We start from the raw sequence: 21,926 nt of genomic DNA, 5'->3' as shown, positions 1-21,926 counted from the left end.
GCTAAAAACTAATTATGTTAGAATAGCTTGCTTGTATGATCAGATCTGCATGTTTACGGGCTTCCTAAAATCTTGAAAGCATGTAGCCGTACTGAAAAGACTGTGGCTCAGTTAAGCCGTCAAACAAAAGCAGGATTACATGTGGCTAGTTGATGCATGTCAAGCCGGGATAGAATCATAGAATCATAGTCTGATGTCAGTTGATTAACCACAGACAGTATTATCTGTGTTTTCACGTATGGATCGATACAGATATTCTGGCTTGTTCTCCGGCTACAGTGGTGGCTGAGATGCAAACCAGACGTCTGCAGGGGAGGTGGGTGGGGGTGAAAGTGATGCAGCTATCATTTTCCGTGTAGTAGCAGTACATTATCCTTAAACAACCTGTTGTGCATATTGTTGCTCTAAATATTTATGTTTCAGCATGTGTTTTTTATTTACTTCCTTTATTTCAAACAAACCGATGACCCAGCTGTCTTGGACGGCATCTGTTTTTTTTAGCTAAAAGGACATGGAAATTCTGACTCCTTGCAGTAGCATGGAGCCTTAAGAATCCACCACTTCCAGATAATTTTAGAAGGGGCCTCCCTGTCATCATCCTCCTTGCTCTCCATTCCCATTTGACACTTAACTCCTTAGCCTCCTCACGGTTTACTTGCAGCTCTTTTACATCATGGGCGTATTCCCAGTCAGTATCTCAGAGGTCCTGGGTCTAACCTTTTCCCATTTCCCAACTTAGCACAGAAGAAAGAATGAGGGTAATTTTAGCTCTTGGGTACTCAGAAGGCGTGCCTACATGTTTATGAGCTCAGTCACAAATATCTAAACACATTCACTTGGGAACCAAGACCTGTTCCTTTGGATGCAGCCTAAATTAGCACATCTGCTGTTATGGTTACAGACCGAAATACTTCAACATTGCCAAGTGTTACCCAAACTGGACCCAGAGAAAAGGAAATTAGCTTTAAAAGGATTCCAGGGAAAAAATTACACAATACTTTTATGTATACAAGGGTTGATCTCTGTAGGAATGTCCCGCAGTGAGAGAGTGGGAGTGCTTCTAATCCCAAGCAAGTAATTTTATTGTATGCAGAATAAGATAGAAGTAAAAATGTGAATAATCTACACTAAACACGTGAGAACTAATTCCCTAAGTAATCACGCACACACAAACACACCCCAGCAAGAGTGTTTTGCAGAGCAATTCCTTGAGTGAAAGGAAAAAGGAGAAAACTGGGAGGTTTTAGGGAAGGCACATGCAATCCAAAATCCAGGGCTTGAGGTCTGGAGAGGTCTAAGGAGAAAAAAGCCTGCAACACAATTGCAGGGGGAGCCCAGGTAGTGAGAAACCTGGCACACTTTCCACTGCCTTGGGATGGTCTTTTTATGGGGAAGGGTCTCACACATATACATGGGAACTCATTTTCCCAGGAGCATGTTTGGTCCGAGATGTATTGTCTGAATCTCACTGGCTGGTTTAAAGTTAACTGCTGTCAAACATTGGCAAGGGAAAGTGGGGGAAATACCTCGATTGGGCCATTGTGAGCCAAATCTGCATGGGCACAAAGAGCCTGGATGAGGCAACAAGATTAACATGCTTTAATGAGGCTCAAGTGAGCCAGCTCTGTATTGGCATAAAAGTCTGAGTGAATCATGATAGCTCCTGAAACGGGATGGAGTGTAAATCAATGACTTGAATGCTCTTGAATGAGATTGAGTTGAGAAAAAAAAAGAGGAACTGGTCATTGGTTAATGTAATAGCAACTTCCTTGGCTGGGCAGACACCTCTGGGATGTGCTGGGATATTCCAGGGTTGAAAAGTCTTTGGTTCATTTGAAAATGAAGTACAATCTTATTGTTATGAGAATCCTGAGGCTGGGGGAGATTGCCCTTAATCAGTTTGCTGTGCTAGCACCTCCACCTCTTTCCTGGGCTTTCACCGTTGTACCCAGGTGCCTTTATGGCACTCTCCAAGTTTCAGATCCCCTTGGCACTTAGGCTGTAAACAGGGGCACCTATTAAAATGCCAAGTTCAAAATCAGATGGGGGCCCTACTAAACAAAAGGGTCTCAGTGGTGGAAAAGACAGTGTCCTTACACAAATGTCATAACAGAACTTTACATTTTTAAAACTAACTATTGAGCTGCTGTTGCTGCAGGGCTGTCTTGGATATATGAGACGAAGGGAAACTAGTTCACTTTTAGCAAGAGTACACAGATATTTTAGTCCATTGAGGCAGAAATTACTGTTTAGAAATCAGGATGAAGAAGGGAGCAATTTGAAAGTTTAAACCAAATTTTTCTAATAAACACATTCTTTTGTTTGCTTTTCTTTATTACTCTGTTAGGAAATTCTCAACAAAAAGTTCAGACGCCAGTGACACCGGGGAAGCAGTGGATGAAAAAAAGAAGAGAGATTCTCGGAAAAGCGGCTTTCTCAATCTAATAAAATCGAGATCCAAATCTGAACGTTCTCAGACTGTAACGGTGTCAGAAGAGCCTTCGACACCCAAAGGGGTTGTCAAAGGCTCCACAACAGCAGATTCTGCAAAGAAAGAAAGCAAGTCGGTGGAACACAATGGTAACGCTGAAAAAACAGAGGAATTAAAGACACCGGACTCTATAGAAGAGGCTTCCTTGGAAGATGCTGCAAAATCTGAGAAGAGTGACAGCAAAGGCAGTCCTCAAGGAGGGCGCAGATATGGGGTGCAAGTGATGGGCAGTGGACTTCTAGCAGAAATGAAAGCCAAACAAGAACGAAGAGCTGCATCGGCACAAAAGGTGAAGTATGCTCTGTTTTCATTTTGATGGACGTAGCTCTGAGCGGCTTGGTGCCATTTCTTGTGATTTCTTCAGTAATAGTAACCAGCAATATTAGCTATCATAGGCATGAATTCTTCTGTTTGCTAGGCTGTTATTAGCACATCATCTAAACTCCGAAGTGCAGATGGCTGTTTAAATTCAGCTCTAGCCAACATGAAAACAAAACCATAAGGAGTTTACTACTTGATGTATGACCTGATACATTCCCATTACATTCCCAGATGAGGAGCAGGGGTGTGGTAGATGAAAAGATGGCAGATACTATTTATTTTGTTTTGCTTTGAATTTAATGTGTGAATTGGAATCAGCACTGCAAATAGCAAACGTTTAGTAGTGATCGTGCTCCACCTAGTGTTTGAAGAACTAAGTATTAATGCAAACACAACCACGTAGCATAGATTTAATTGGTTCATCAAAGGGCATAAAACCAAGAATCTATCTGAAAGAGGAAGTCAGATGGTGTTTTAGATGATGTAATTAAGAACAACTCTCTGTTTATTGCATTTGCCAGAAAACTGTTACGTGTAAATTAGGTATTGTTTATATAAGGTGAATTTCAATTGCATTTAAGACCTTATAATGGATTTTGCATTGTTTTTGCTGCTAGCTAAGTATATATAAATTTTTACAAATTTATATATTATTTTCAGAATTACAGTTAAGTGATGCGATAAATCATTTGTGTGTCTCACTGTGCAGAGTACCCCCCTTTATTCAACAGTTATAAGAGCACTTTTTGGCTCCCACAGTTGCAGTTTGAAAGCACAGAAAGGTGTTTTTGTTTGTGATTCTTAATAAAGGAAGTTAGTGCGTGTGGTCCTAATATTCATGTACTAGAGGCAAAGCCCATTGCACCCAGGAAAGCACCGGGCACTAGGAGGCACACCCGCATTGTGGCCTTTGTGGGTGCTGGTCTCTTGGCAGCAGTTCCCAAGGAGAAAAGAGGTGCATTTGAGTGTGAGCCTCTTCATCCCCCCCCCCCACTCTCTGGATACAGAGAGCACAAGGAAATGCACTCGGCCAGCAGTTGCTCATATGTGGCCTGGTGTAGGTCTTACCAGGAGAATTTCGTGCATACAAGCATGCATGTCATCTCAAAGTGCTCATCTGCAGAGTATAAAGATCAGTTCTGCAGGCGGAAAGGGCTGCTGTGGAGGGGAGACTGTGAGACATTGTACCATCTTGAGGCCACAGCTCCAACCTCCAGGAATATTCCTACCCCAGGTGTTGCTAACCTCCAGGTGGGGCCTGGAGATCTCCAAGAAGTTCATGTGCAGACTTTACAGATCAGCTCCCCTGGCAGAAAGGGTAGCTGGGGAGGGGGGACTCTGTGGCCTTGGACCTCACTGAAGTTCAGGAACGCCACTCTCCAGGTGAGGGGGAAAAGCAAACTTCAACTAGTTGGCTATCCTAATTTCTCTTTTATTTTGAAGAATGTGAATATATTGAATAAAATATTAATTATATTTTAATAGATATTTACATCCTATCTATATGCTTGTGCTTGGGCCACATGTTTTGGCTAGTCACAGTCCTGTTAGAAACTGTTCCCCCCCCCCCATGTCCTCTGAGTTGAAAGAGGCAAGGAGTCCAGGGCAACTTACTGTCAGCAGAGCATGCTCTGAGACTGGCTCCTCTTCCATCTAACAGACTTCTGAACCTGGCAGGAAGTTGGTCTTAATCATAATAAAAATAAAGACTCTTTCCTTTGAGAATCTTTGGTTTAACAGGAAAGAAGTTTCAGGTCTTTCGATCAATTGATCTCGCTCAATGCAATTATTCTTCACCGTGGTCAAAAACTTTTGTATGAAATAACTTTCACAGCAACTGCAAATCCTCAGTGTCCCAAAAGAACAGGTTCCTGTGTAATCAATGTGGTAGACGAATACAAATGAATGATTTGAAGGAGTGAAGAATAATTGCATTGAGGAAGATTGGTTGATCGAAAGTCCATAAGGACTTTAGCATTAAAGCCAAAGATTCTTCAAGCAAACAGTCTTGATTTTTATTATGAATATATAAGACTGTTCAAGCAAGTTAGAAAAACAGAAGTTATACATAGACCTTTATTATATTTATACTCTGGTCTATATTTATACACAAGATTTTCTCTTTTTGTGTAACAATTGTACCGTGTACCCTTTTGTTACATTATTGAAATAGGATGTAGTTACGAGTCCCAGGGTAAGATGAGAGGTTAAGTGAAATCTGTGGTCTGTATTTTTCAAAGGAGTCCTATAATTTTAAAGTATTCTGAATCTCTTTCTCTCTCCCCCCCCCCACCCTGGCTCACTTGGCTCTCTTTTCATAAAGAAATTTGGGAATGATGCAAGAGACTCAGCTGACCTCTCAGTGAACTCAGAACGGTTGGATGGAAGTAATACAGGTATGTTGCTCCAACTTTACTACAGAGAGAGCCTTCTATCTTGTGGCCTCATTCTCTTGAAACTAGCTCTGCAAGCTCTCTATCATTGAGAATACAAATGAATGATTAAAGGAGCGAAACTAAAATCTACATGACTATAATCCCGCTACAAAAAACAGGGTTTCATGTAGAGTTCTGTCCAGCACTATTTTTTATTTTTATAAAAAGTGTCGGCTAGACCTTTAGTGCTGATTGGTGAAGAGTGTGCATGAAACAAGGGTCTCACTGCTAAAGGTGTGCACCTGAAAAAAAATCAATATTTTAAATCCAGATTTCAGGGAGGGCATAATTATTAGTATTCCAGGTTAGTTTGGTTCCAGATATCTGTTTGGTATCCAGAATTGGGGAAGGGGGTGTGTTGCTGTTGTTTTGTTGGTTTTCGAATTCCAGTATTATTTGGGTCATTATTCCCTATGGAGAATCTAAGGGGGCTGGGATGGCTGCCTTTCAAACAAATTGCACCAAAATCGCCGTGGAGCTGGTGATTCCTGTCCACCAAAGAACCCCAAGTTTCCAATCAATCAGATAAAGAGGTCTAATTCTGTGGCCCCCTGAACAAGAAGCCCAGTGACCCACCATTTTCTTATGGGAGAAATTCCATGCCTTTTCCAGAGCAAAGAAAATGGCCACATACACAACAGTAACCACTGGCCAAAAGCCTCACATTGCAAACAGAACCAACAAACCTAATGAAGCACCAGGAAATCACAGCAGAATCCTGGGCCACAATGGTCACCTTAACCAATGGCAAACTAGAGAATCCAAGCCAAACCAGAGAATCCAGCTCTATACTGACAACTAAGGACCATGGTTGCAAGTGCAATAAAAGTCAAATCAGAGTATACAAGCCAGTGTAAAACCAGAGAACCCAACACAAAACAACTTAAACTTAGGCCACTGACAAAACTAGACTGACAAAACCAATTTAAAACCAGAGAATCCAGGACAAATCAATCAGGCAAGAAGATGCTGATACAGACACAATGTAAAATTTAAGGTTTTACAGTCCCAGGAGCCTTAAAATGTCAACCCCTGTTATACTTGGGTAAGCTCAAATATTTCCAGAATTTTTCAGGACCCATTTATTGGAATCATGAAAAATCCCAAATACTACCACCTGATTATATCTGATATATGTTCAGTCCAGAGATATACAAGCACACGTCTCTATTTGCTTCTACACATTCTCTGTTACACCTCAAGTGCCCTTAGATCTTACAGCCCATTCTTCTTTCTGTCTGCCTTTGCCTCCCACAGATCCAGGTCCTGAAGTTTTGTGAAGCAATTTTAACTTACAGGTGTTTTGGACCTTGCTGACATGTGCTTTTGTTCATGGTCTCTGGTCCTCCCTTTTCTGTTGGTAGAAAGGTGACAATGGCCATTGGTCAGTCATCATGTCATAGGTCACCTGGTGCCTTCCAGCTGGTGCTTTCTTTACTCCTATCATTCCAGTTCTTCTGCCCACACTTACAGTTTTATTGATTTCATGCACTCAGCTCCTGTCCACGCCTGGACTGGTAAAAAAAATTATAAAGTGCTTTATTATGAAGTTAAAATAATCATTAATAGAAAAAAACACATGTATTTATTATAAAATGATTAAAAATAATGTATAGGCCCAAATAATAGCCTCAAAACAGAATGTGATTATTCAGTAACCCTGACCATATGCATTTCAGCCAAACAGCCTTCTTCAGTGGTCAAAAATACAAATTAAGCATTACACAATGTATTTGAAAAATTCCAAAACACTATGGTGTGCCTGATTTTTTTTCAGGTACATTGTAGAATTACCATCCTAAATGTCTGCCCTCAACCAGGGCAGAAGGTTCTTTATAAAGAAGCCTCATATCTCTGCCCTGAGTCATAGTTATTGGTTTTAAGTAAACTTTGTTCTGCTGCTTCAGAACCAATATGGCTACACGGCTGATTTTAAGTAAGCAACTCAAAATATATCTTCTGTATTTTAAGCCATTAACACACACACATACATTTGGCATGTAGAGATTCCCATCTTCCTACCTCTGAAGATGCCAGCCACAGTTACTGGGAAAATGTCAAGGACTAAAACTACTGGACCATGGCCACAAAACCCAGAAAACCCACACCAGCAATAATTAACTGGGTTTGTGTCATTATAACAAAGAAAAGGAGATTCCCATTAAGGCAAATCTGATTGGTTAGGTCTGTCCCTTTAAAACTCAGTACCATCTATTCCAGGGTTAGTCAAACTGCGGCCCTCCAGATGTCCATGGACTACAATTCCCACAAGCCCCTGCCAGCAAATGCTGTGGGAATTGTAGTCCATGGACATGTGGGAATTGTAGTCCATGGACATCTGGAGGGCTGCAGTTTGACTACCCCTGATCTATTCTGTGCCTGTAGAAACTTGCTGGTAGAGAACCAAGAGCGGAAGTGAAAGAGGCAAAGATGCATTCAGCTTGGAAGAAGGTTCATTGTTCAGTACCTGCATGTTCTCCTTTGTTTGCAGCTCACAATTGAGAGTGTTTTACTAACTGGATGCCCCTTGCACAGAAAAGAACCATATGTCCTTACCCCACGCATTTTCCCACTTGCTAAAAGAACGGGCCTGTGTCTCCTGAGAAACCAAGCATGCTAATACTGCCCCGTGGGAAAGTTTAAGGCAGTGAAATATGGTTCTGATAGTCTCAAACGCCACTGAAAGTTGGAACACAAGTTCTTTTTCGAGCTAAGTGTAGAATTAAGAAGTGCGCTGGTGCCCCACTGGGCTATGTAACCAGTGACCTCAACATCGTTATTCACACTGATCAAAACAAAAGACAGCAGATGGAAGAAAGTAGCAGTTTTGTTTTTTTCTGGGTAGCCAGAAGTACACAGTTTTCACACACTGTGAATCCCTCTGTTGTGTGTGTGATGGACTTGATCCGTCATTGAAAATTCAGCCCAGAAGATTCAGCACGTCGTTTTAGAGATGGCCTTTTCACTATGCTGACTTACATCGACCCTCAGGGGGGTTTCAAGGCTAGAGACATTGAGAGGTGGTTTGCCGTTGCCTGCCTCCATATGGTGACGCTGATGTTCCTGGTGGTCTCCCATCCAAATACTAGCATGGGCTTCCGAGATCTGACAGGATCAGGCTAGTCCAGGCAATCCAAGACAGGTCTCAGCATTAGGCTTATTTATGATATATAATAAGTTATATGAAAACTCTGGTCCTCTTGATTTGATTGCTCATTGGCTCATTTGTTTCCATAGCTAAGCCCCACCAGGCCTCTCCAGAGAACCGTTTTGCCTTGAGTAAATGCGATTCCATCGCAGCTTCTTCAGAGAAAATGACCAAAGCTGAACCAAAGACAGAAACAGGGGCAAGGTCACGAAGTTCTTCCAGTACACCTACCAATCCAAAGCCGCCTCTTCAGTCGACGAAGCCCAGCCTTGCTGGGCGGCCTACAGTTCCTCAGAAACCACGCTCTGCCTCCCGGACTGGTGAGAAACCTTTTAAAGCTAGATTAATATGCTTGTTTGATATGGGAACTCCTGAAAGGAATCATAGAATCCTAAAGTCGGAAGGGACCATTCAGGCCATCTAGTCCAACCCCCTGCTCAATGCAGGATAAGCCTAAAGCTTTAAAATGAAGCAAAATATCCTTTGTTTGTGTTCATTTTTCTGTTTACTATTTATCTAATCTCTTTAAGTGCCAGGAATAAGTATTAAATGATGTTAGGGGAGGGAGGGAGATCCCCCAAATATATTGATGGGCTTTATGCTAATATTATTATTTCATTGTAGTCATGTCTAAAGGTTCTCAAGGTTGCCCAGGAGCATGTGCCTGTTTAGACAACTGATATTTTCACCACTTTTGGAGCATAAAAGTACGAGTATAGTCTTTTAGAAGTTTTCTGAGGTTTCATGAGACCAAATTCAAGCCTTTCATAGCAGCACTTCCACTTCGGAGGAGACTCCAAAGTTTTTAGGATGGCCACCTCCCTTTAGGATTTCAGAGCTAATTTCCTGACCGTGTCCAACTTTGCTTCCCCCTTGATTGTGATTTCTATGTGTTATTTTCAGTTGTGCAAAGCATTGAAATGATGTGTCAAATTGGTTAGATCAAAGCAATGCAAGGTGAAGTTCAGTTGCTCTGTAAGTTCTTCAAAACTTGCAGCAGGCTGGCCAGTTAAAGTGCTTGTCCTAATCTGAGTATCTGCGTACGTAAAATCACAAGGTTTTGCAAGCACACCTTGGAAAGACCTATATATGAGCCAGGGTGGTGTTATGGTTGGAGAGTGGCAGACTCTGGTCTGGAGAACTGGGTTTGATTCCTCACTCCTTCACTTGCAGCCAGCTGGGTGACCTTGGGCTAGTCACAGTTCTCTTAGTGCTCTCTCAGCCCCACCTGCCACTTGGGAACCTTTTCAGGTAGTGAAAAGCAGGATATAAAAAAACCCCTCTCTGGCTCTCTCTTCTCTACATCTGAGCTATCCAACCACTCTTGGTTAATAAAGTTTTACAATTAAAGTTCATATAAAAATCATATCATAAGAATATAGCCTTTTATAAAGTATAACACTGTGAAGCATAAAACACATTTGAAATTTAAGTTTATATGCCTTTGGTGGCTAAAAATTTGCACTAAGTAACCCACTGCAGCCTCTCAGTAGCTCCATTTGAGAACCATATCCTGATGCAAAAATCACAACAGCCTTTGCTCAGGAAATATTGAGGAGAACAGACAAAGTGCCCTCAGAGGGGGAGCAACCACTGACTTTCCCCGCTGAAGGCACACAATGCCACACTACAGTTTCTTCCTCTTGGACCATTTACGCACTGGGAACTTCACTGCCTCAGCTTCTGTGCAGGAGCGCAAATCGGGGGCGGATGAGGCACACTGGGCCAAATGCTCCCCTGTGTGGGTGCAGGAAGAGGTGGGGCAACCTGCCATGACTAAAACTCCACTCTGCAGCCCAGCATGAAACCTCCAGTGCGTAAACGGTCTTGGAGAAGCTATATGCTATAACAGAAGGAAAATGAATAGCATTATATTGGGAGATCACCCACACAAGACTTCTTTTCAAGGTTTTATGTTAAATATATGCAAAACTGGTTGGTTTTTTTAAAGAACGGTGTCTAATTGAATGCAAAAGGCGCGTCTGATTCACCAGCAGAAGAGCCGAGCATTACCGCTGCTTCTTCCGGGATTGGAGTGGGAGGAAGAGCCCAAGGCTAAAAGCACCATGCCGAGTGCGTTGATTTCAAGGGCTCATTGACATGAGTGGCACTGAATTCATCATCGTGCTGCACTTGCAGCCCAAGCTTTAGCCTCCTCTCCACGTCTTTGCTTCTGAGCCTAAGTGTGGGGCATGGAGAGCTTTAGGACAGGGGTAGTCAACCTGTGGTCCTCCAGATATTCATGGACTACAATTCCCATGAGCCCCTGCCAGCAAATGCTGGCAGGGGCTCATGGGAATTGTAGTCCATGAACATCTGGAGGACCACAGGTTGACTACCCTCGCTCTGGGACACATGCACTCTCTCATGCCTGCTCTAACATTATGAAAGAGGTTGGGAGATTTGGGAACAGCTAGGCTGGGGCATTTGAGGGGCACTCTGGAGGCCATTGCCCCTTGTTTTGAACTCCAGGGCTTGAGGAAGTGTAAATGGTCACGAACCCTCACAGGTGTACAACTCTTGACCAGCTTCATTTTTTCCCCAAGGGACGAGTCACTGGGTGTCCATTAATAAATATTAATAATAGAGAACTGCTTGAGTGATCTTTGTCTACAGCTATTGAGGATGAGGAATATCAACCAGCATGGGCTGGATCCAGCACAAAATGTTGGCTGGTGCTAGAGCTCTTGAACAAGGACCTATGGAAGAGAGAGAAAGAGAGAGGGAGACCACAGAAGCCCCTTGTGTTTAAGTGAGACTTATTGCATTTCTGCATACACAAGATCTTGTGCAATCAGTATCTAGACCAGGGCTAGTCAAACTGCGGCCCTCCAGATGTCCATGGACCACAATTCCCATGGGAATTGTGGTCCATGGACATCTGGAAGACCCGCAGTTTGACTACCCCTGGTCTAGACACTCTAATACCTAGAAAGGAAAGCATGAGGTATTTGCAAAAGACCCTGCACAAGCAGAGCCACACTTAGTCCGTTTATGTTTCCACTTGTGCATCACTGAAATGGGTGTTGGTCTTAATGGCTCATACAAAGGAGATATACAAATATGTAGAATTTCAAAGTATAAAACCTGAGCAAGCCCCAGGACATTACAAAATGGCAATCAAAGAGCAATAAAGTTTGAATTTTCTTCTCATAAAATGTTAAACTTTGATTAGTCAGAACCTTGTCTGACACAAATTTTGCTAGCTGCCATTGCAGATAAAGAAACCACCCCTGAGCTCAGGTTTAAACAGGCTGAAATAGCCGTGAGGCATTTATGGCTAGGCTTTAATTGCATGCTAGTAGTTTTAAATATCATGTTAATAAAACTGCTTAGAAAGACAATGGGTACCTCTGCTTTCTTCTTGTCATAGCCTTTTCCACAGGATCTAGGCTATAAAATTGTAGCCGTTCCTAAGTATCTGTTGCTGCATGTTCCCTTTCATTTTTGAACGCTTCATTGGGCTAAGTGGTATGTTTCAGTGATTTTTATAGGAAAATGTATATTTGGCATTTAAATTAATTCCTGTGTATGTAATGCTTTCCCCAGAGGATATGCCAGAGTCTCCATCTGGTCCAGGCTCCCCGAAAGTGGCTCTGCTCCCACCTGTTTTGAAGAGAGTTCCTTCGGATAAAGAAAAAGATGGGCAAAGCAGCCCCCAGCCTGCTATTAGATCACTTTCACAGGAAGGTAAACATGTGGAATCTTTTGTTTGCTTCCCCGCCCCCTTTATTTTGCTGTGAGCATCACGATATTCACTTACTGGAAACTTGGCATTGCCTGTACTGCCATTACTTAAAGCAGGGGTAGTCAAACTGCGGCCCTCCAGATGTCCATGGACTACAATTCCCAGGAGCCCCCTGCCAGCATTCGCTGGCAGGGGGCTCTAGGGAATTGTAGTCCATGGACATCTGGAGGGCCGCAGTTTGACCACCCCTGGCTTAAAGAGTCTGGTATAGATGTGTGTTGCAACTGCACAAGCATTATCTGACTTTATATCTACTTCCACCGGGATTGCTTCGATTTCCGGTTCACAGTCCTAGTTACAACAGCCTTTCATCTGTTCTGTTACAGTCCCCAAAATACCATTCTGTCCCACTCTCAGATCCACATTGCCTACCCACTTATCTCCTTGGCCCTCACTTGGGTGACCAAATTTGCCTGCTAGAAATGGGTGCCAAGTACCTGTCAGAAATCTCTCTAGTGCTCCATCTGCTGAGAGGAAATCCAAGTGCAGGATGGTGTCATGCTCAGGGACATTGTGTACACCAGCCTTTTTCAACCCTGTGACCGTGGAAGAACGCCTAAAATATTTCTCAGGCTTCAAGGAGCCCCAGAAGTGGTGACATGCCCTTTCAGAGAAGTGGGTGTGGAAGTAAGATGGCGGGAGCCAGCCAATCAGTCGATCAGACCATTTCCACTGTGGAGAAAGAGACTAGGCCTGTAGAGCAACAGGGGAAGTGAGCCCCAGTGATGTCACATGTTGCCAGCAGCTATCTGAACTTCTTAGAAAGGCTGTGTAAGCCCAGGGTCCCACGGAACCTGAATTGAGAATCCCTGGGGTACTCAGTAGAAAAAGAAAATTGGTTGGGAGTAGCTGCATCCAATTGTGTTTCCCTGAGGAGTGTTACAGTGTGGTTTATTCCATACACATTTAGCATAAAGTTGCCCTGGGAGGACATCATTTCATTTTAACTGTAATTGTTAAAGCAATTAACAAAGGCAGGGTTTTACTTCAATATGTGATAGGTGACCGGTCCCACACAGCCTCCTATGATTTTGGGGGGACCAGGTTTATTTTACATTATTATAATTCAGGTGTTCTAAAGGTAGCAAGTATATAGGGTTCGCCGCTGTGAGGTACGTTTTGTGGTGCGCAACTAGAATATGGAAATCACTGAGGCAGGAATCGTATATTAATCCCAAAGAAGTTCTGTTTATTTACAGATTGGTTTCCGGGAACAGATCATTAGCGGAGGTCTCCAGAGAAAGAAAAGCCTGGCTGAGGCACATTAATTTAAAGCAGGGATTCCCAACCAAAGGTCCATGGACCCCTGGGAGTCTGCGGGAGCTCCAGAGGGGCTCTACAGTTTTCCCCCTTCTGCCTAAATGGGCTTGACCACAAGCTAGGGAACTGGCCACTTCCGCCTGGAGAACTTGGTGGGTAGACCACAGGTAAAAATCAAAGGGAGGGGAGAATGGTTGAGGTGTGGTATGGGGCATCTGGGCTGTCTTCTCAGCTCCTGTCCTTCTTTCCAGTCTATATGAGACAAAGCCACCATAATAGTATTAAAGGCAGGGGGGGAGTGAAAGAAGGGCAAAGGTTGCAACTGGCTATGCCCCATTCATTAGAAGAGGCTATCCATCTGCATTATAACCATTCGATTCAGAGCTTTGAAAGGGAAAAAGAATCTGGGGTTCACTCCCGTTGGATGTGTGTCCCTCACGGTCTGCCATTTGATCTCTGTCCCTGGCCCCTTACAGACATTTGCCCTTCCATACCGTTGTCCGTTGTAGCAACCGGAAAATTTACAACGTAAGTATCAAATGTCTTTGTTATTGAACACATTGCTTCTGGTAGAAAAAAAACTGATTTCCACAGCAGACATTGTCCATAGGGCTGCATCCAGATTTCATGAGTTGAAGGCACAAGCCTCTATGGCAGGGGTGGCCATACTGTGGCTCTCCCGGATGTCCATGGACTACGATGAGCCCCTGCCAGCACATGGTAATGATAGTCCGTGAACATCTGGAGAGCCACAGTTTGGCCACCCCTCCCCTGGGAGCTGTTCCTGAAGGTTGCATAAGATGCTCAAAGGCCTGCAATGTAGGACAGTAACAGTATGTTTTCTGAGTCCAGTAGCACCTTTAAGACCAACAAAGATTTATTCAAGGCATGCGCTTTCGAATCGGTGCTACTGGACTCTGATTTTATTGTGCTACTTTAGACCAACACTGCTACTCATTTGAATCTGTCAGTATGTTTTTTGAGTCGCATTGTGCTTGCAGTTTTTGGATCCATTCTCCACAGTTGTCACAGTCTCTTCTCTGTCCTGAACTCAGAATGTTGAGCCAATTGTAAAGCGTTTCCCAGAGTAACCGTGTGCTAGTTTGATTATGGCTAGTAATTAAACACCTGACTTTTCCTATAGTACTTAGAAAATTAAATACAGCCTTTACAATCTGTGCTCGCACTTTATTAGTGTCAGTTTCAATGCATCACTTTTGAAACCTTTAAAGAACATAATGAGTATTTTGTTTAGGGCTTTCCTTTCATAGAGATGTGGTTAAAGAACAGCCACACAGTGATCCTAGTAAATGCCATTTTGCTTCCTGAGGTTTTGTTTTAATTTAAAAAAATGTTTTGAGTAAACTGTGTTGATGTTTTTTAATGTTAATGTGTTTGAGAATGAAAGCATCTATAAGGTTTACAAGCAGTGTGTGCTTTAAAAACCTCTAAATCCATTTATTATATAAAACCATTTCAGTAAGAAATATATGTGTACTGTAACATGTTTACCAAAATCACAGACTAGTAACCTTAAAGATTCGCAGCTGAGGATTCGTTTGGACCTTCTTCTTTGGGCAGGAGCAGATCACGGAAGAGAAACTGGAGTCTCTAAAACCGGAAAAGGGTTTTCACGTTCTTTCTTTCAAGATGGTGGTCTGGATGAATAACAAATGCTGTAACTGACATGAAAAGTTCCTCTTTTTCTAATCACTTCCTTGGTTTTTATGTGGCAGGAAGGGCTTCTCATCCCCGGAGGTTTTAAAATGCTGTGCTAAACAAAAGCCCTGGCAGGAAAACTTGTTTGCTATTTCAGCTATTCAGTACGGTTATGAATGGGTCTTGCAGAGCCTAATTAATGTGTGCTTCAGCTCAGCAGTCAAATGTCTAAATGAGAACGATTTTAAAATAATCACAGATTTTAACACCGTCCCTCTCCCTCTCTTCCCCCCCCCCACTCCTTGGTCTTTCTTTTGGTTTTCCAGTCCTCGTGTTAATAACGAACAGAGCAAATTCCCCCCTTTCTGTGTGGCTGCTCACGGCTGAATAAGGAAAACAAGGGGATGAGCTCAGCTGCCCCAATGGGAGGTGTTTCATCTGTCATGCTCAAAAATGTAGCTTTTATATATAAGGTTTAGTAGTTCACCTATAACCCCCCAATCACAAGGCACTTATTTATCACACAGCTTGTGTGTAGCATAGCTAGGAGATCCGAGGGTTGCCTGGCAGCCAGGCAAGGGGCGTTAGGAGGTGGTTGGCCATTTCCTGCCTCTGTGTCATGACCTCTAGTGCCCCTTGGAGGAACTGCCACCCAAATCCTTGGAGGTCTCCCATCCAAATACTAGCCGGGGTTGATCCTGCTTAGCTGCAGAGATCTGACAGGATCAGGCTTGCCTGGGCTATATACGGCAAGACACCCCATGCAATACTTATCTTTAAACCGCCCGTGGCGCCACGGGCGCCACGGACTATATAAAAGGCTAAGCCGTTCTGAGGCGGGATGTGTCCGTGATGAGGAAGGGTCCGAATTGGACCCTTCCTCAAGACAGACAATCGGAGGGACCAATCGGCAGGCGCGAAGCGCCTGCCGATTGGTCCCTCTGATTCCCAGCCTCAGCAACTGCGAGCCGCGTGCAGCGCGGCTCGCAGTTGCTCCCGGCCTGATGCGGTGAGAGGTGCGAAGCGCCTCTCGCCGCGTCAGCCTGCTGCCCGAGGGAGTCCCCGGCAGTCGCGCGGAGCGCGGCTGCCAGGGACTCCCTGCCCCTTGCGAGCCCCTTGCCCCCGACCTGATCAATTGGGAGGCGCTTGGACCCTGCAGCCCGCCGCCATTACCGCGCTTCCAATCAACAGCGCAGGTCGCCTCCTGCCCGCGGGGAAAGGAGGACCCAGCCGCCGTGACTGTGCCGCCCGTCCCATGCAGCCATCGCAGCCGCCGCCCGCTGCGCCCCCGGCCCCGCCGCGCACTCCAGCCACCCGTCGGCACCTGCATCCTGCTCTACACACCGCCCGCTTCCACTGGCAGCTGCCACTCCACCGCACCAGCTCCAGAGACCCAGGTAGCCCTGCCCCTTGCCCCCGAACTGATCAATTGGGAGGCGCGAAACGCCTCCCGATCCGCCCACCTCCACCTTCGCTTCGACCCTGCAGCCCGCCGCCATTACCGCGCTTCCAATCAACTGCGCAGGTCGCTGCCTGCCCGCGGGGAAAGGAGGACCCAGCCGCCGGTCCCATCGCAGCCGCCGCCCGCCGCGCCCCCAATTGGTCCCTCACAGCAGGACTGACTAATCGGGAGCCGCTCAGCGCCGCCATTTCCTCGATGGCGCTCCGCCCACCCAGTCGTGCCCTTGCGCCGCGCCCTGCGACGCCCAGCCGCCGCACCGCTGCCGGAGCCTCAGCCATGCCTGCAGCCAGCCCACATGGCCGAGAGCCCCCCGCGCCGCCACCTGCCGCGGCCGCAGCTGGACGCAACCGCCATTGCACCACCGGCCTCTGTCCCGCACGCTTACGGGCATGCCGCGCCACGCCCCTATCGCATACTGTGCTGTCGGCAGGCCGCGTCCCCGCTGCGCCGAGGAAGTGAGCTCCAACGACACACCAACCCCGTTCTCTACAGCTCGCCGTGATTCCTCTCCCCATGAGACGGCTGCTTAGGGCTTCCCATTGCTGCGTTTGCAGCGAGAGCAGGTAACTTTACATGGCGAAAACAAACTGCTAACGCGGGACCCCCCCCCCCAAGAACAAAAAGACGTCTTCGCTCCCGTTAGACTCTGCTGCGGTTCTGTCTACTTGGCAACAAAGTCAAGACCGCGGAGAGGGCAGGGACTTCGGTGGAGCCTGCACATCTTCAGGGATTCACACACGCAAGTTCACAAGCACCTTGAAAACAACACAGTCTGCAGCCCCAGGTACCTAGCGCCGTGGGGGGGGGGCCATGAGCCACGCCACACCCGACTCGACTCGCCGCTTGCACACTCGCCCGCTCACCAACTCCAATGGCCGCCCCGCCCCTGCTCGCGCCGAATCCCCGCTAGCGCCCGCTGCATTAAACCTGCAGCGGGCTTATTTACTAGTATGCAAATAAAACTGAAAAGAGCCTCAGGAACACGCTTTCCTTCCTTTGCTTTTCTCCTTGCCTCACACAACATGACCCCGTCCCCTTCCTGGTTTTATTTTATTCCAGCCTCATTCACATTACAGCCAAACCAAACTAAACCATAGCTCAGCATTCTGACCGAGACAAATTTCCTTTGTCCAGCATAAGAGAACTGCAGCAGATGTCAAACTCATTCCATCCACCCTTGTGGATGACGGCTCTGCCGTAGGAATAGCTTGCTGCTTGTTGTCCATTTTGGTGTCTTCCTAAGACTGCTTGTTAAGTATGGATGACCTTATCAATTGTGTATTAAAAAATACTTATAGACCATCCTTCCGTGATGCCCAAGACATTATTCACTGTTAGTCCTATGCTCAGGTAACATGTATATGTGCTTACCTAGTATAGTAGCTTATGTTGTGTGTGTAGTATCAGGTCTCGCTTGTGGTTAGTGTTTCATAGTGTTTCAGTTTTCTCATTGAGAGGCAGCATGGTGTAGTAGTTAAGAACAGTGGACTTTAAGTCCCCACTCCTCCTCCATAAGCAGCTAGCTGGGTAACCTTGGACCGATCACAGCTGTTCGCACAGAGCGATTCTCTTAGGGCTCTCTCAGCCCCACCTACCTCGCAAGTTCTCTGTTGTGCGGAGAAGAAGGAAAAGGTGTTTGTTTAGTTGATTTCCAACCTGCTGCAGCTTAGGCATAGATCGCCTTTCTGAATCTTTTCTTGGTTCTTAGGTGGGAGTTTATGCTGGCATGAATGCTGTTGCTGGGTTGGGCCCCTGAGTTCAGCAGCTAATGCAATTCAGCCTGCTTTAATATCACCTGTCACCTCTTTGGCCTCACCTGTCACCTCTTTTGGCCCCACTAGAATAGCTGCCTGTGCCAGCCTTCCATAAAGCTTCCTTTTGCAGAGTGTTATCATCGGCTCATCACCGTCATTGTTGTCTACTCAGACTGCAGTGGCTTTTCAGGGTCTGGGGGTGCCAGAGAATAAACCTTGGGGACCTCTGCATGCCAAACACATAAGCCATTGAGCCACAGCCCCTCAGCCCCCAAATGCAAATCATCGACTCCAGGAGGCTGCTAGACACAAATCCATTCTGAATTTGTCTTAGACATTCCAAAAGGCTAGTATTCCATGCACAAGACATAGATCTTTCTGTTCAGGGTGAACATTCAGGAAAATTTGGAGTGGAAATAAAGAATGGAGTTATACCGGTATGTACTACATCTGCAGGGGAGCGCCTGAATTGTTCAAATGGTTTTCCTGACAGACCCTTCTGTATTCTGGTGCAGGTCCAAAGAGAAACCCGGGGCAACATACTTACGAGTCCCAGGAGCAAAAACAGAGGTCTTTAAGCGAAGATGGCCAGCGAGGAAGCAAGTCCAGTGATTCCGGAGAAGAAGCTGATAAAAATTTTATTTTTGTTTAGTTGCTTCATCACGTGCTCGGCAGCCCAAGGTTTTTTTGTTTTGGGGGTTGGGGTGTGTGTGTTTCTTTTTTTATATATAATAATAAGGGTAAAGCTATTGATTACTCTTTTTAATCGGCTGTTTTTTTATAGAGGTGCAACCAGAGTTCATGGATTTGGTTCTTATTTTTTCCTGCCCTCGTCGATTCCAGTCATTCCCTTTCAAGCCTCTGCTAAAGCCAGCAACTATCTCACGTTTCTACTTGAATTTCTCTGAAGCAGCTACAAAAAAATAATGTCTTGCATTTGGGCTCTGAAGGAAAACCAAGCAAACCGACGGGGCATTTTTCTCACCCGAGCTCACATTGTACAGCAAGCGAAGTGTTGTGCCGCTTAATGTAAATGTGTCAGACTTGCACGAAACTTACTTTATAAATATATTCTTACTGAATGCAATTGCACATTGTAATTATAATTCTATCAACAGAGCACACTAATAAAAAAAAAAAGAATTTGTATAAATAATATATATTAGATGCTTGGATATGGTTTTTACATTCTCCTCGGGAGACTTTTTGCTGTTTGTTGTACTGTATATATAAGAACACAATCACGTACATTTGTGTACTGTTCAAAAGCACAACAAACTGAAGTACTATTATCTTGTTATGCTTCCACATCTGTAGTAAATGTATGTTGTTGACTGGAATGAGGATAACGACAATTTTATTACTATTGGTATTTTCTAGAAACTGCCTTGGATTTTTGGCTATGTTCTCTATAACTTTTAACACACCTGCTTTACAAAGAAAAGTAGTTTGTCATCTGTGGAGGCAATTTCCCCTTTTTTTAATTTGCATAACTCACAGACATCGACTGACAAAACTGGCTGAAGGAATGTATTCACAGTGTTTACTTGTACCAATAAAAATGACCTTACAACTGGAATAGGAATCTCTTAATTATTAAAGTATATTTAATAGCTGCTTTGAACACTTCTGAGCCTGGCTGCCCTAACCCTATTGGAGCCTTCAGGAAGGAATCAGGTGTACTAAATCTGCTAGTTGTGAAATGATTTCAGTTCATTTTGGGAAACTATACCCAACCCCCCCCCCACACACACACACACACATACACACACACACACACACACTATTTCAGGTCTGCTTTTGAGGCCACTTCATCACTGCTTTCGTATGCCCTCTCAGAATTCCTTGTGCATGCATCTCAGACATCATCCATGTACCTTTCAGTAAAGTGCCTGCAGGAGTGGATCATAACCCTGATGAGTGTCGTTTCATCCCATAAGGCTGTTTCCGATTTCTAAAACACCTTAATACCAGTCCAACTCTTCCTTTTCCCTTAGGTATGTAGAAGTTTGGTCTCAGGATTTCTTTGATTGTAAAATGACATCGTTGCCGATTAATTACTACATGTGTCATGTCAAAGGTTAATTCCATCAAGTGTCATTTAATTAATGAACAAATGTGTTCCTATTGCTTTTAAAAGGGAATGCATTTGAGTTCCCAGATGTGATTCTAGTGACCTCCTCATGCACAAGGGAGAAATATTTGCATGGAAGGGTTGGATCCAACCAACTTTTCCATTGTTGAAAACAGGCAGAGGAGGATGAACTTGATGACCTAAAAGAGTTATATTGAGGATCACAGGCCGACATGGGGTCGTAGCAAGCAGTGTGATTAAGTAAAATTGAGCAGAAAAGATGGCAAGATTCATCTAAACTTGTTTACACTGCTCAAAGGGCAAGCTGTCTTTTAAGGTGAAAAGTACTTTACTTCTTTAGCCGTGTGAGTGACTCTGGTGGACACTTCAAAGAATTCTGCTCCCTGTGGAGTTAAATCATGGTAAAATATAAGGATTTACATGCATCTATAGTTTTCTTGGGTTATGGTCCAATATATGGCTTATGGTCCATGCACAGGGTGAAAGGATCCTAAAACAAAAAGTAAGTACTCATTTTAAAATCAAGCTATTATGTTGGATTTGTAACAAAGCTCCCCAAAGAAGGCCATCACACCTGTGTTGCATCTTACTGTCCTGATGTTTGCAGTATAGGTGACAAAACTAGCAAGAAGAGAGGAAATGAAAAGATGCTTGACTGGAGTTCTAAAAGAATGAGGACAGTTGTCAATGAGGTAGACAGATAAAGGAATTCCCTGATAGCACAATGGAAATGGGATAGGCAGACAAAGGAACGTCATGATTCCACAATTTTGGGGAAAGTATAACAACAAATATATACATTCCTGGGGTCTCATAAAGACTGAATACTGAATACCAGATGTTATTACTTGGTGGTCTCTGCTCATCACAGAGCTGAACTTTGCCAGAAGAGACATCCACTGTACTTTCAGAAGCCATCTGTCATTCCATAAAGCAGCACAAAAAGGTAATTTTTGCCTGTTTCAGGAACAATTGTCAAAGAACATGAAAGTTTGCTTTCTTGTTGCTCCCTGATTTAGAAGAAATTAGTAGCAATGTTGGTAAATGCCAAGGAAGAACAAAACCTGCATTTCTAATGCAAAAGACTACTACCATTAGAAGTTGCTGAACTTGTTGCTCTATGGAAATACCAAGCCTATCGGGAAGATGCACAGTTGGTGACCTCTCAAAGAACAAGATACAGGTAAGCAACCTGTTTTTCCTTCATCCTCATAGATTTGGACATTTCTGCAGAGTAATCAAAGGTTTCCGTCTCATCTACTGCTTTTGCTAGTGAGACCGAATGACAATATGTTATCTCTGTTTAGTAATCAAGTGAATTAGCTCCCAGGAACCATAACAAACCACTGTACTTTTAACCAATCTCCAAACCAGCAATGATAAATTGAAGAAATCTGATTATACAAAGGAGTGGACACAATGAAGACTTATATTATGAAACCCCTTTATTAACCTTTTCACAAAAAGTATCCTTGGAAAGTGAGGAAGAGGTTAAAACATCCAGTGCTAGAATTTCTCTGCTCAGAATTGCACTCACCCCTGCCAGCTACTTC

At 44.3% G+C, this 21,926-nt stretch overlaps 1 protein-coding gene across 2 annotated transcripts in view; it reads left to right on the top strand.

Annotated features, from left to right (window-relative positions):
• Positions 1 to 19,857, top strand: part of CARMIL1 (capping protein regulator and myosin 1 linker 1) — a 164,777-nt gene extending 144,920 nt beyond the window's left edge. For both annotated transcript variants that reach the window (XM_077352987.1, XM_077352986.1), the window contains 5 exons: positions 2,348 to 2,780; positions 5,136 to 5,208; positions 8,485 to 8,715; positions 11,945 to 12,085; positions 18,794 to 19,857. In XM_077352987.1, coding sequence (XP_077209102.1) covers positions 2,348 to 2,780; positions 5,136 to 5,208; positions 8,485 to 8,715; positions 11,945 to 12,085; positions 18,794 to 18,930 — 1,015 coding nt within the window. In that variant the 3' untranslated portion in view covers positions 18,931 to 19,857. The remainder of the gene's footprint in view (positions 1 to 2,347; positions 2,781 to 5,135; positions 5,209 to 8,484; positions 8,716 to 11,944; positions 12,086 to 18,793) is intronic.
• Positions 19,858 to 21,926: the final 2,069 nt, after the last annotated feature.

This window comes from Paroedura picta, chromosome 9 (genome assembly GCF_049243985.1).
Source record: "Paroedura picta isolate Pp20150507F chromosome 9, Ppicta_v3.0, whole genome shotgun sequence".
Taxonomy (NCBI): Eukaryota; Metazoa; Chordata; class Lepidosauria; order Squamata; family Gekkonidae; genus Paroedura; species Paroedura picta.
Note: the sequence above shows the minus strand (reverse complement) of the source record. Positions and strands in the feature narration are given on the sequence as shown.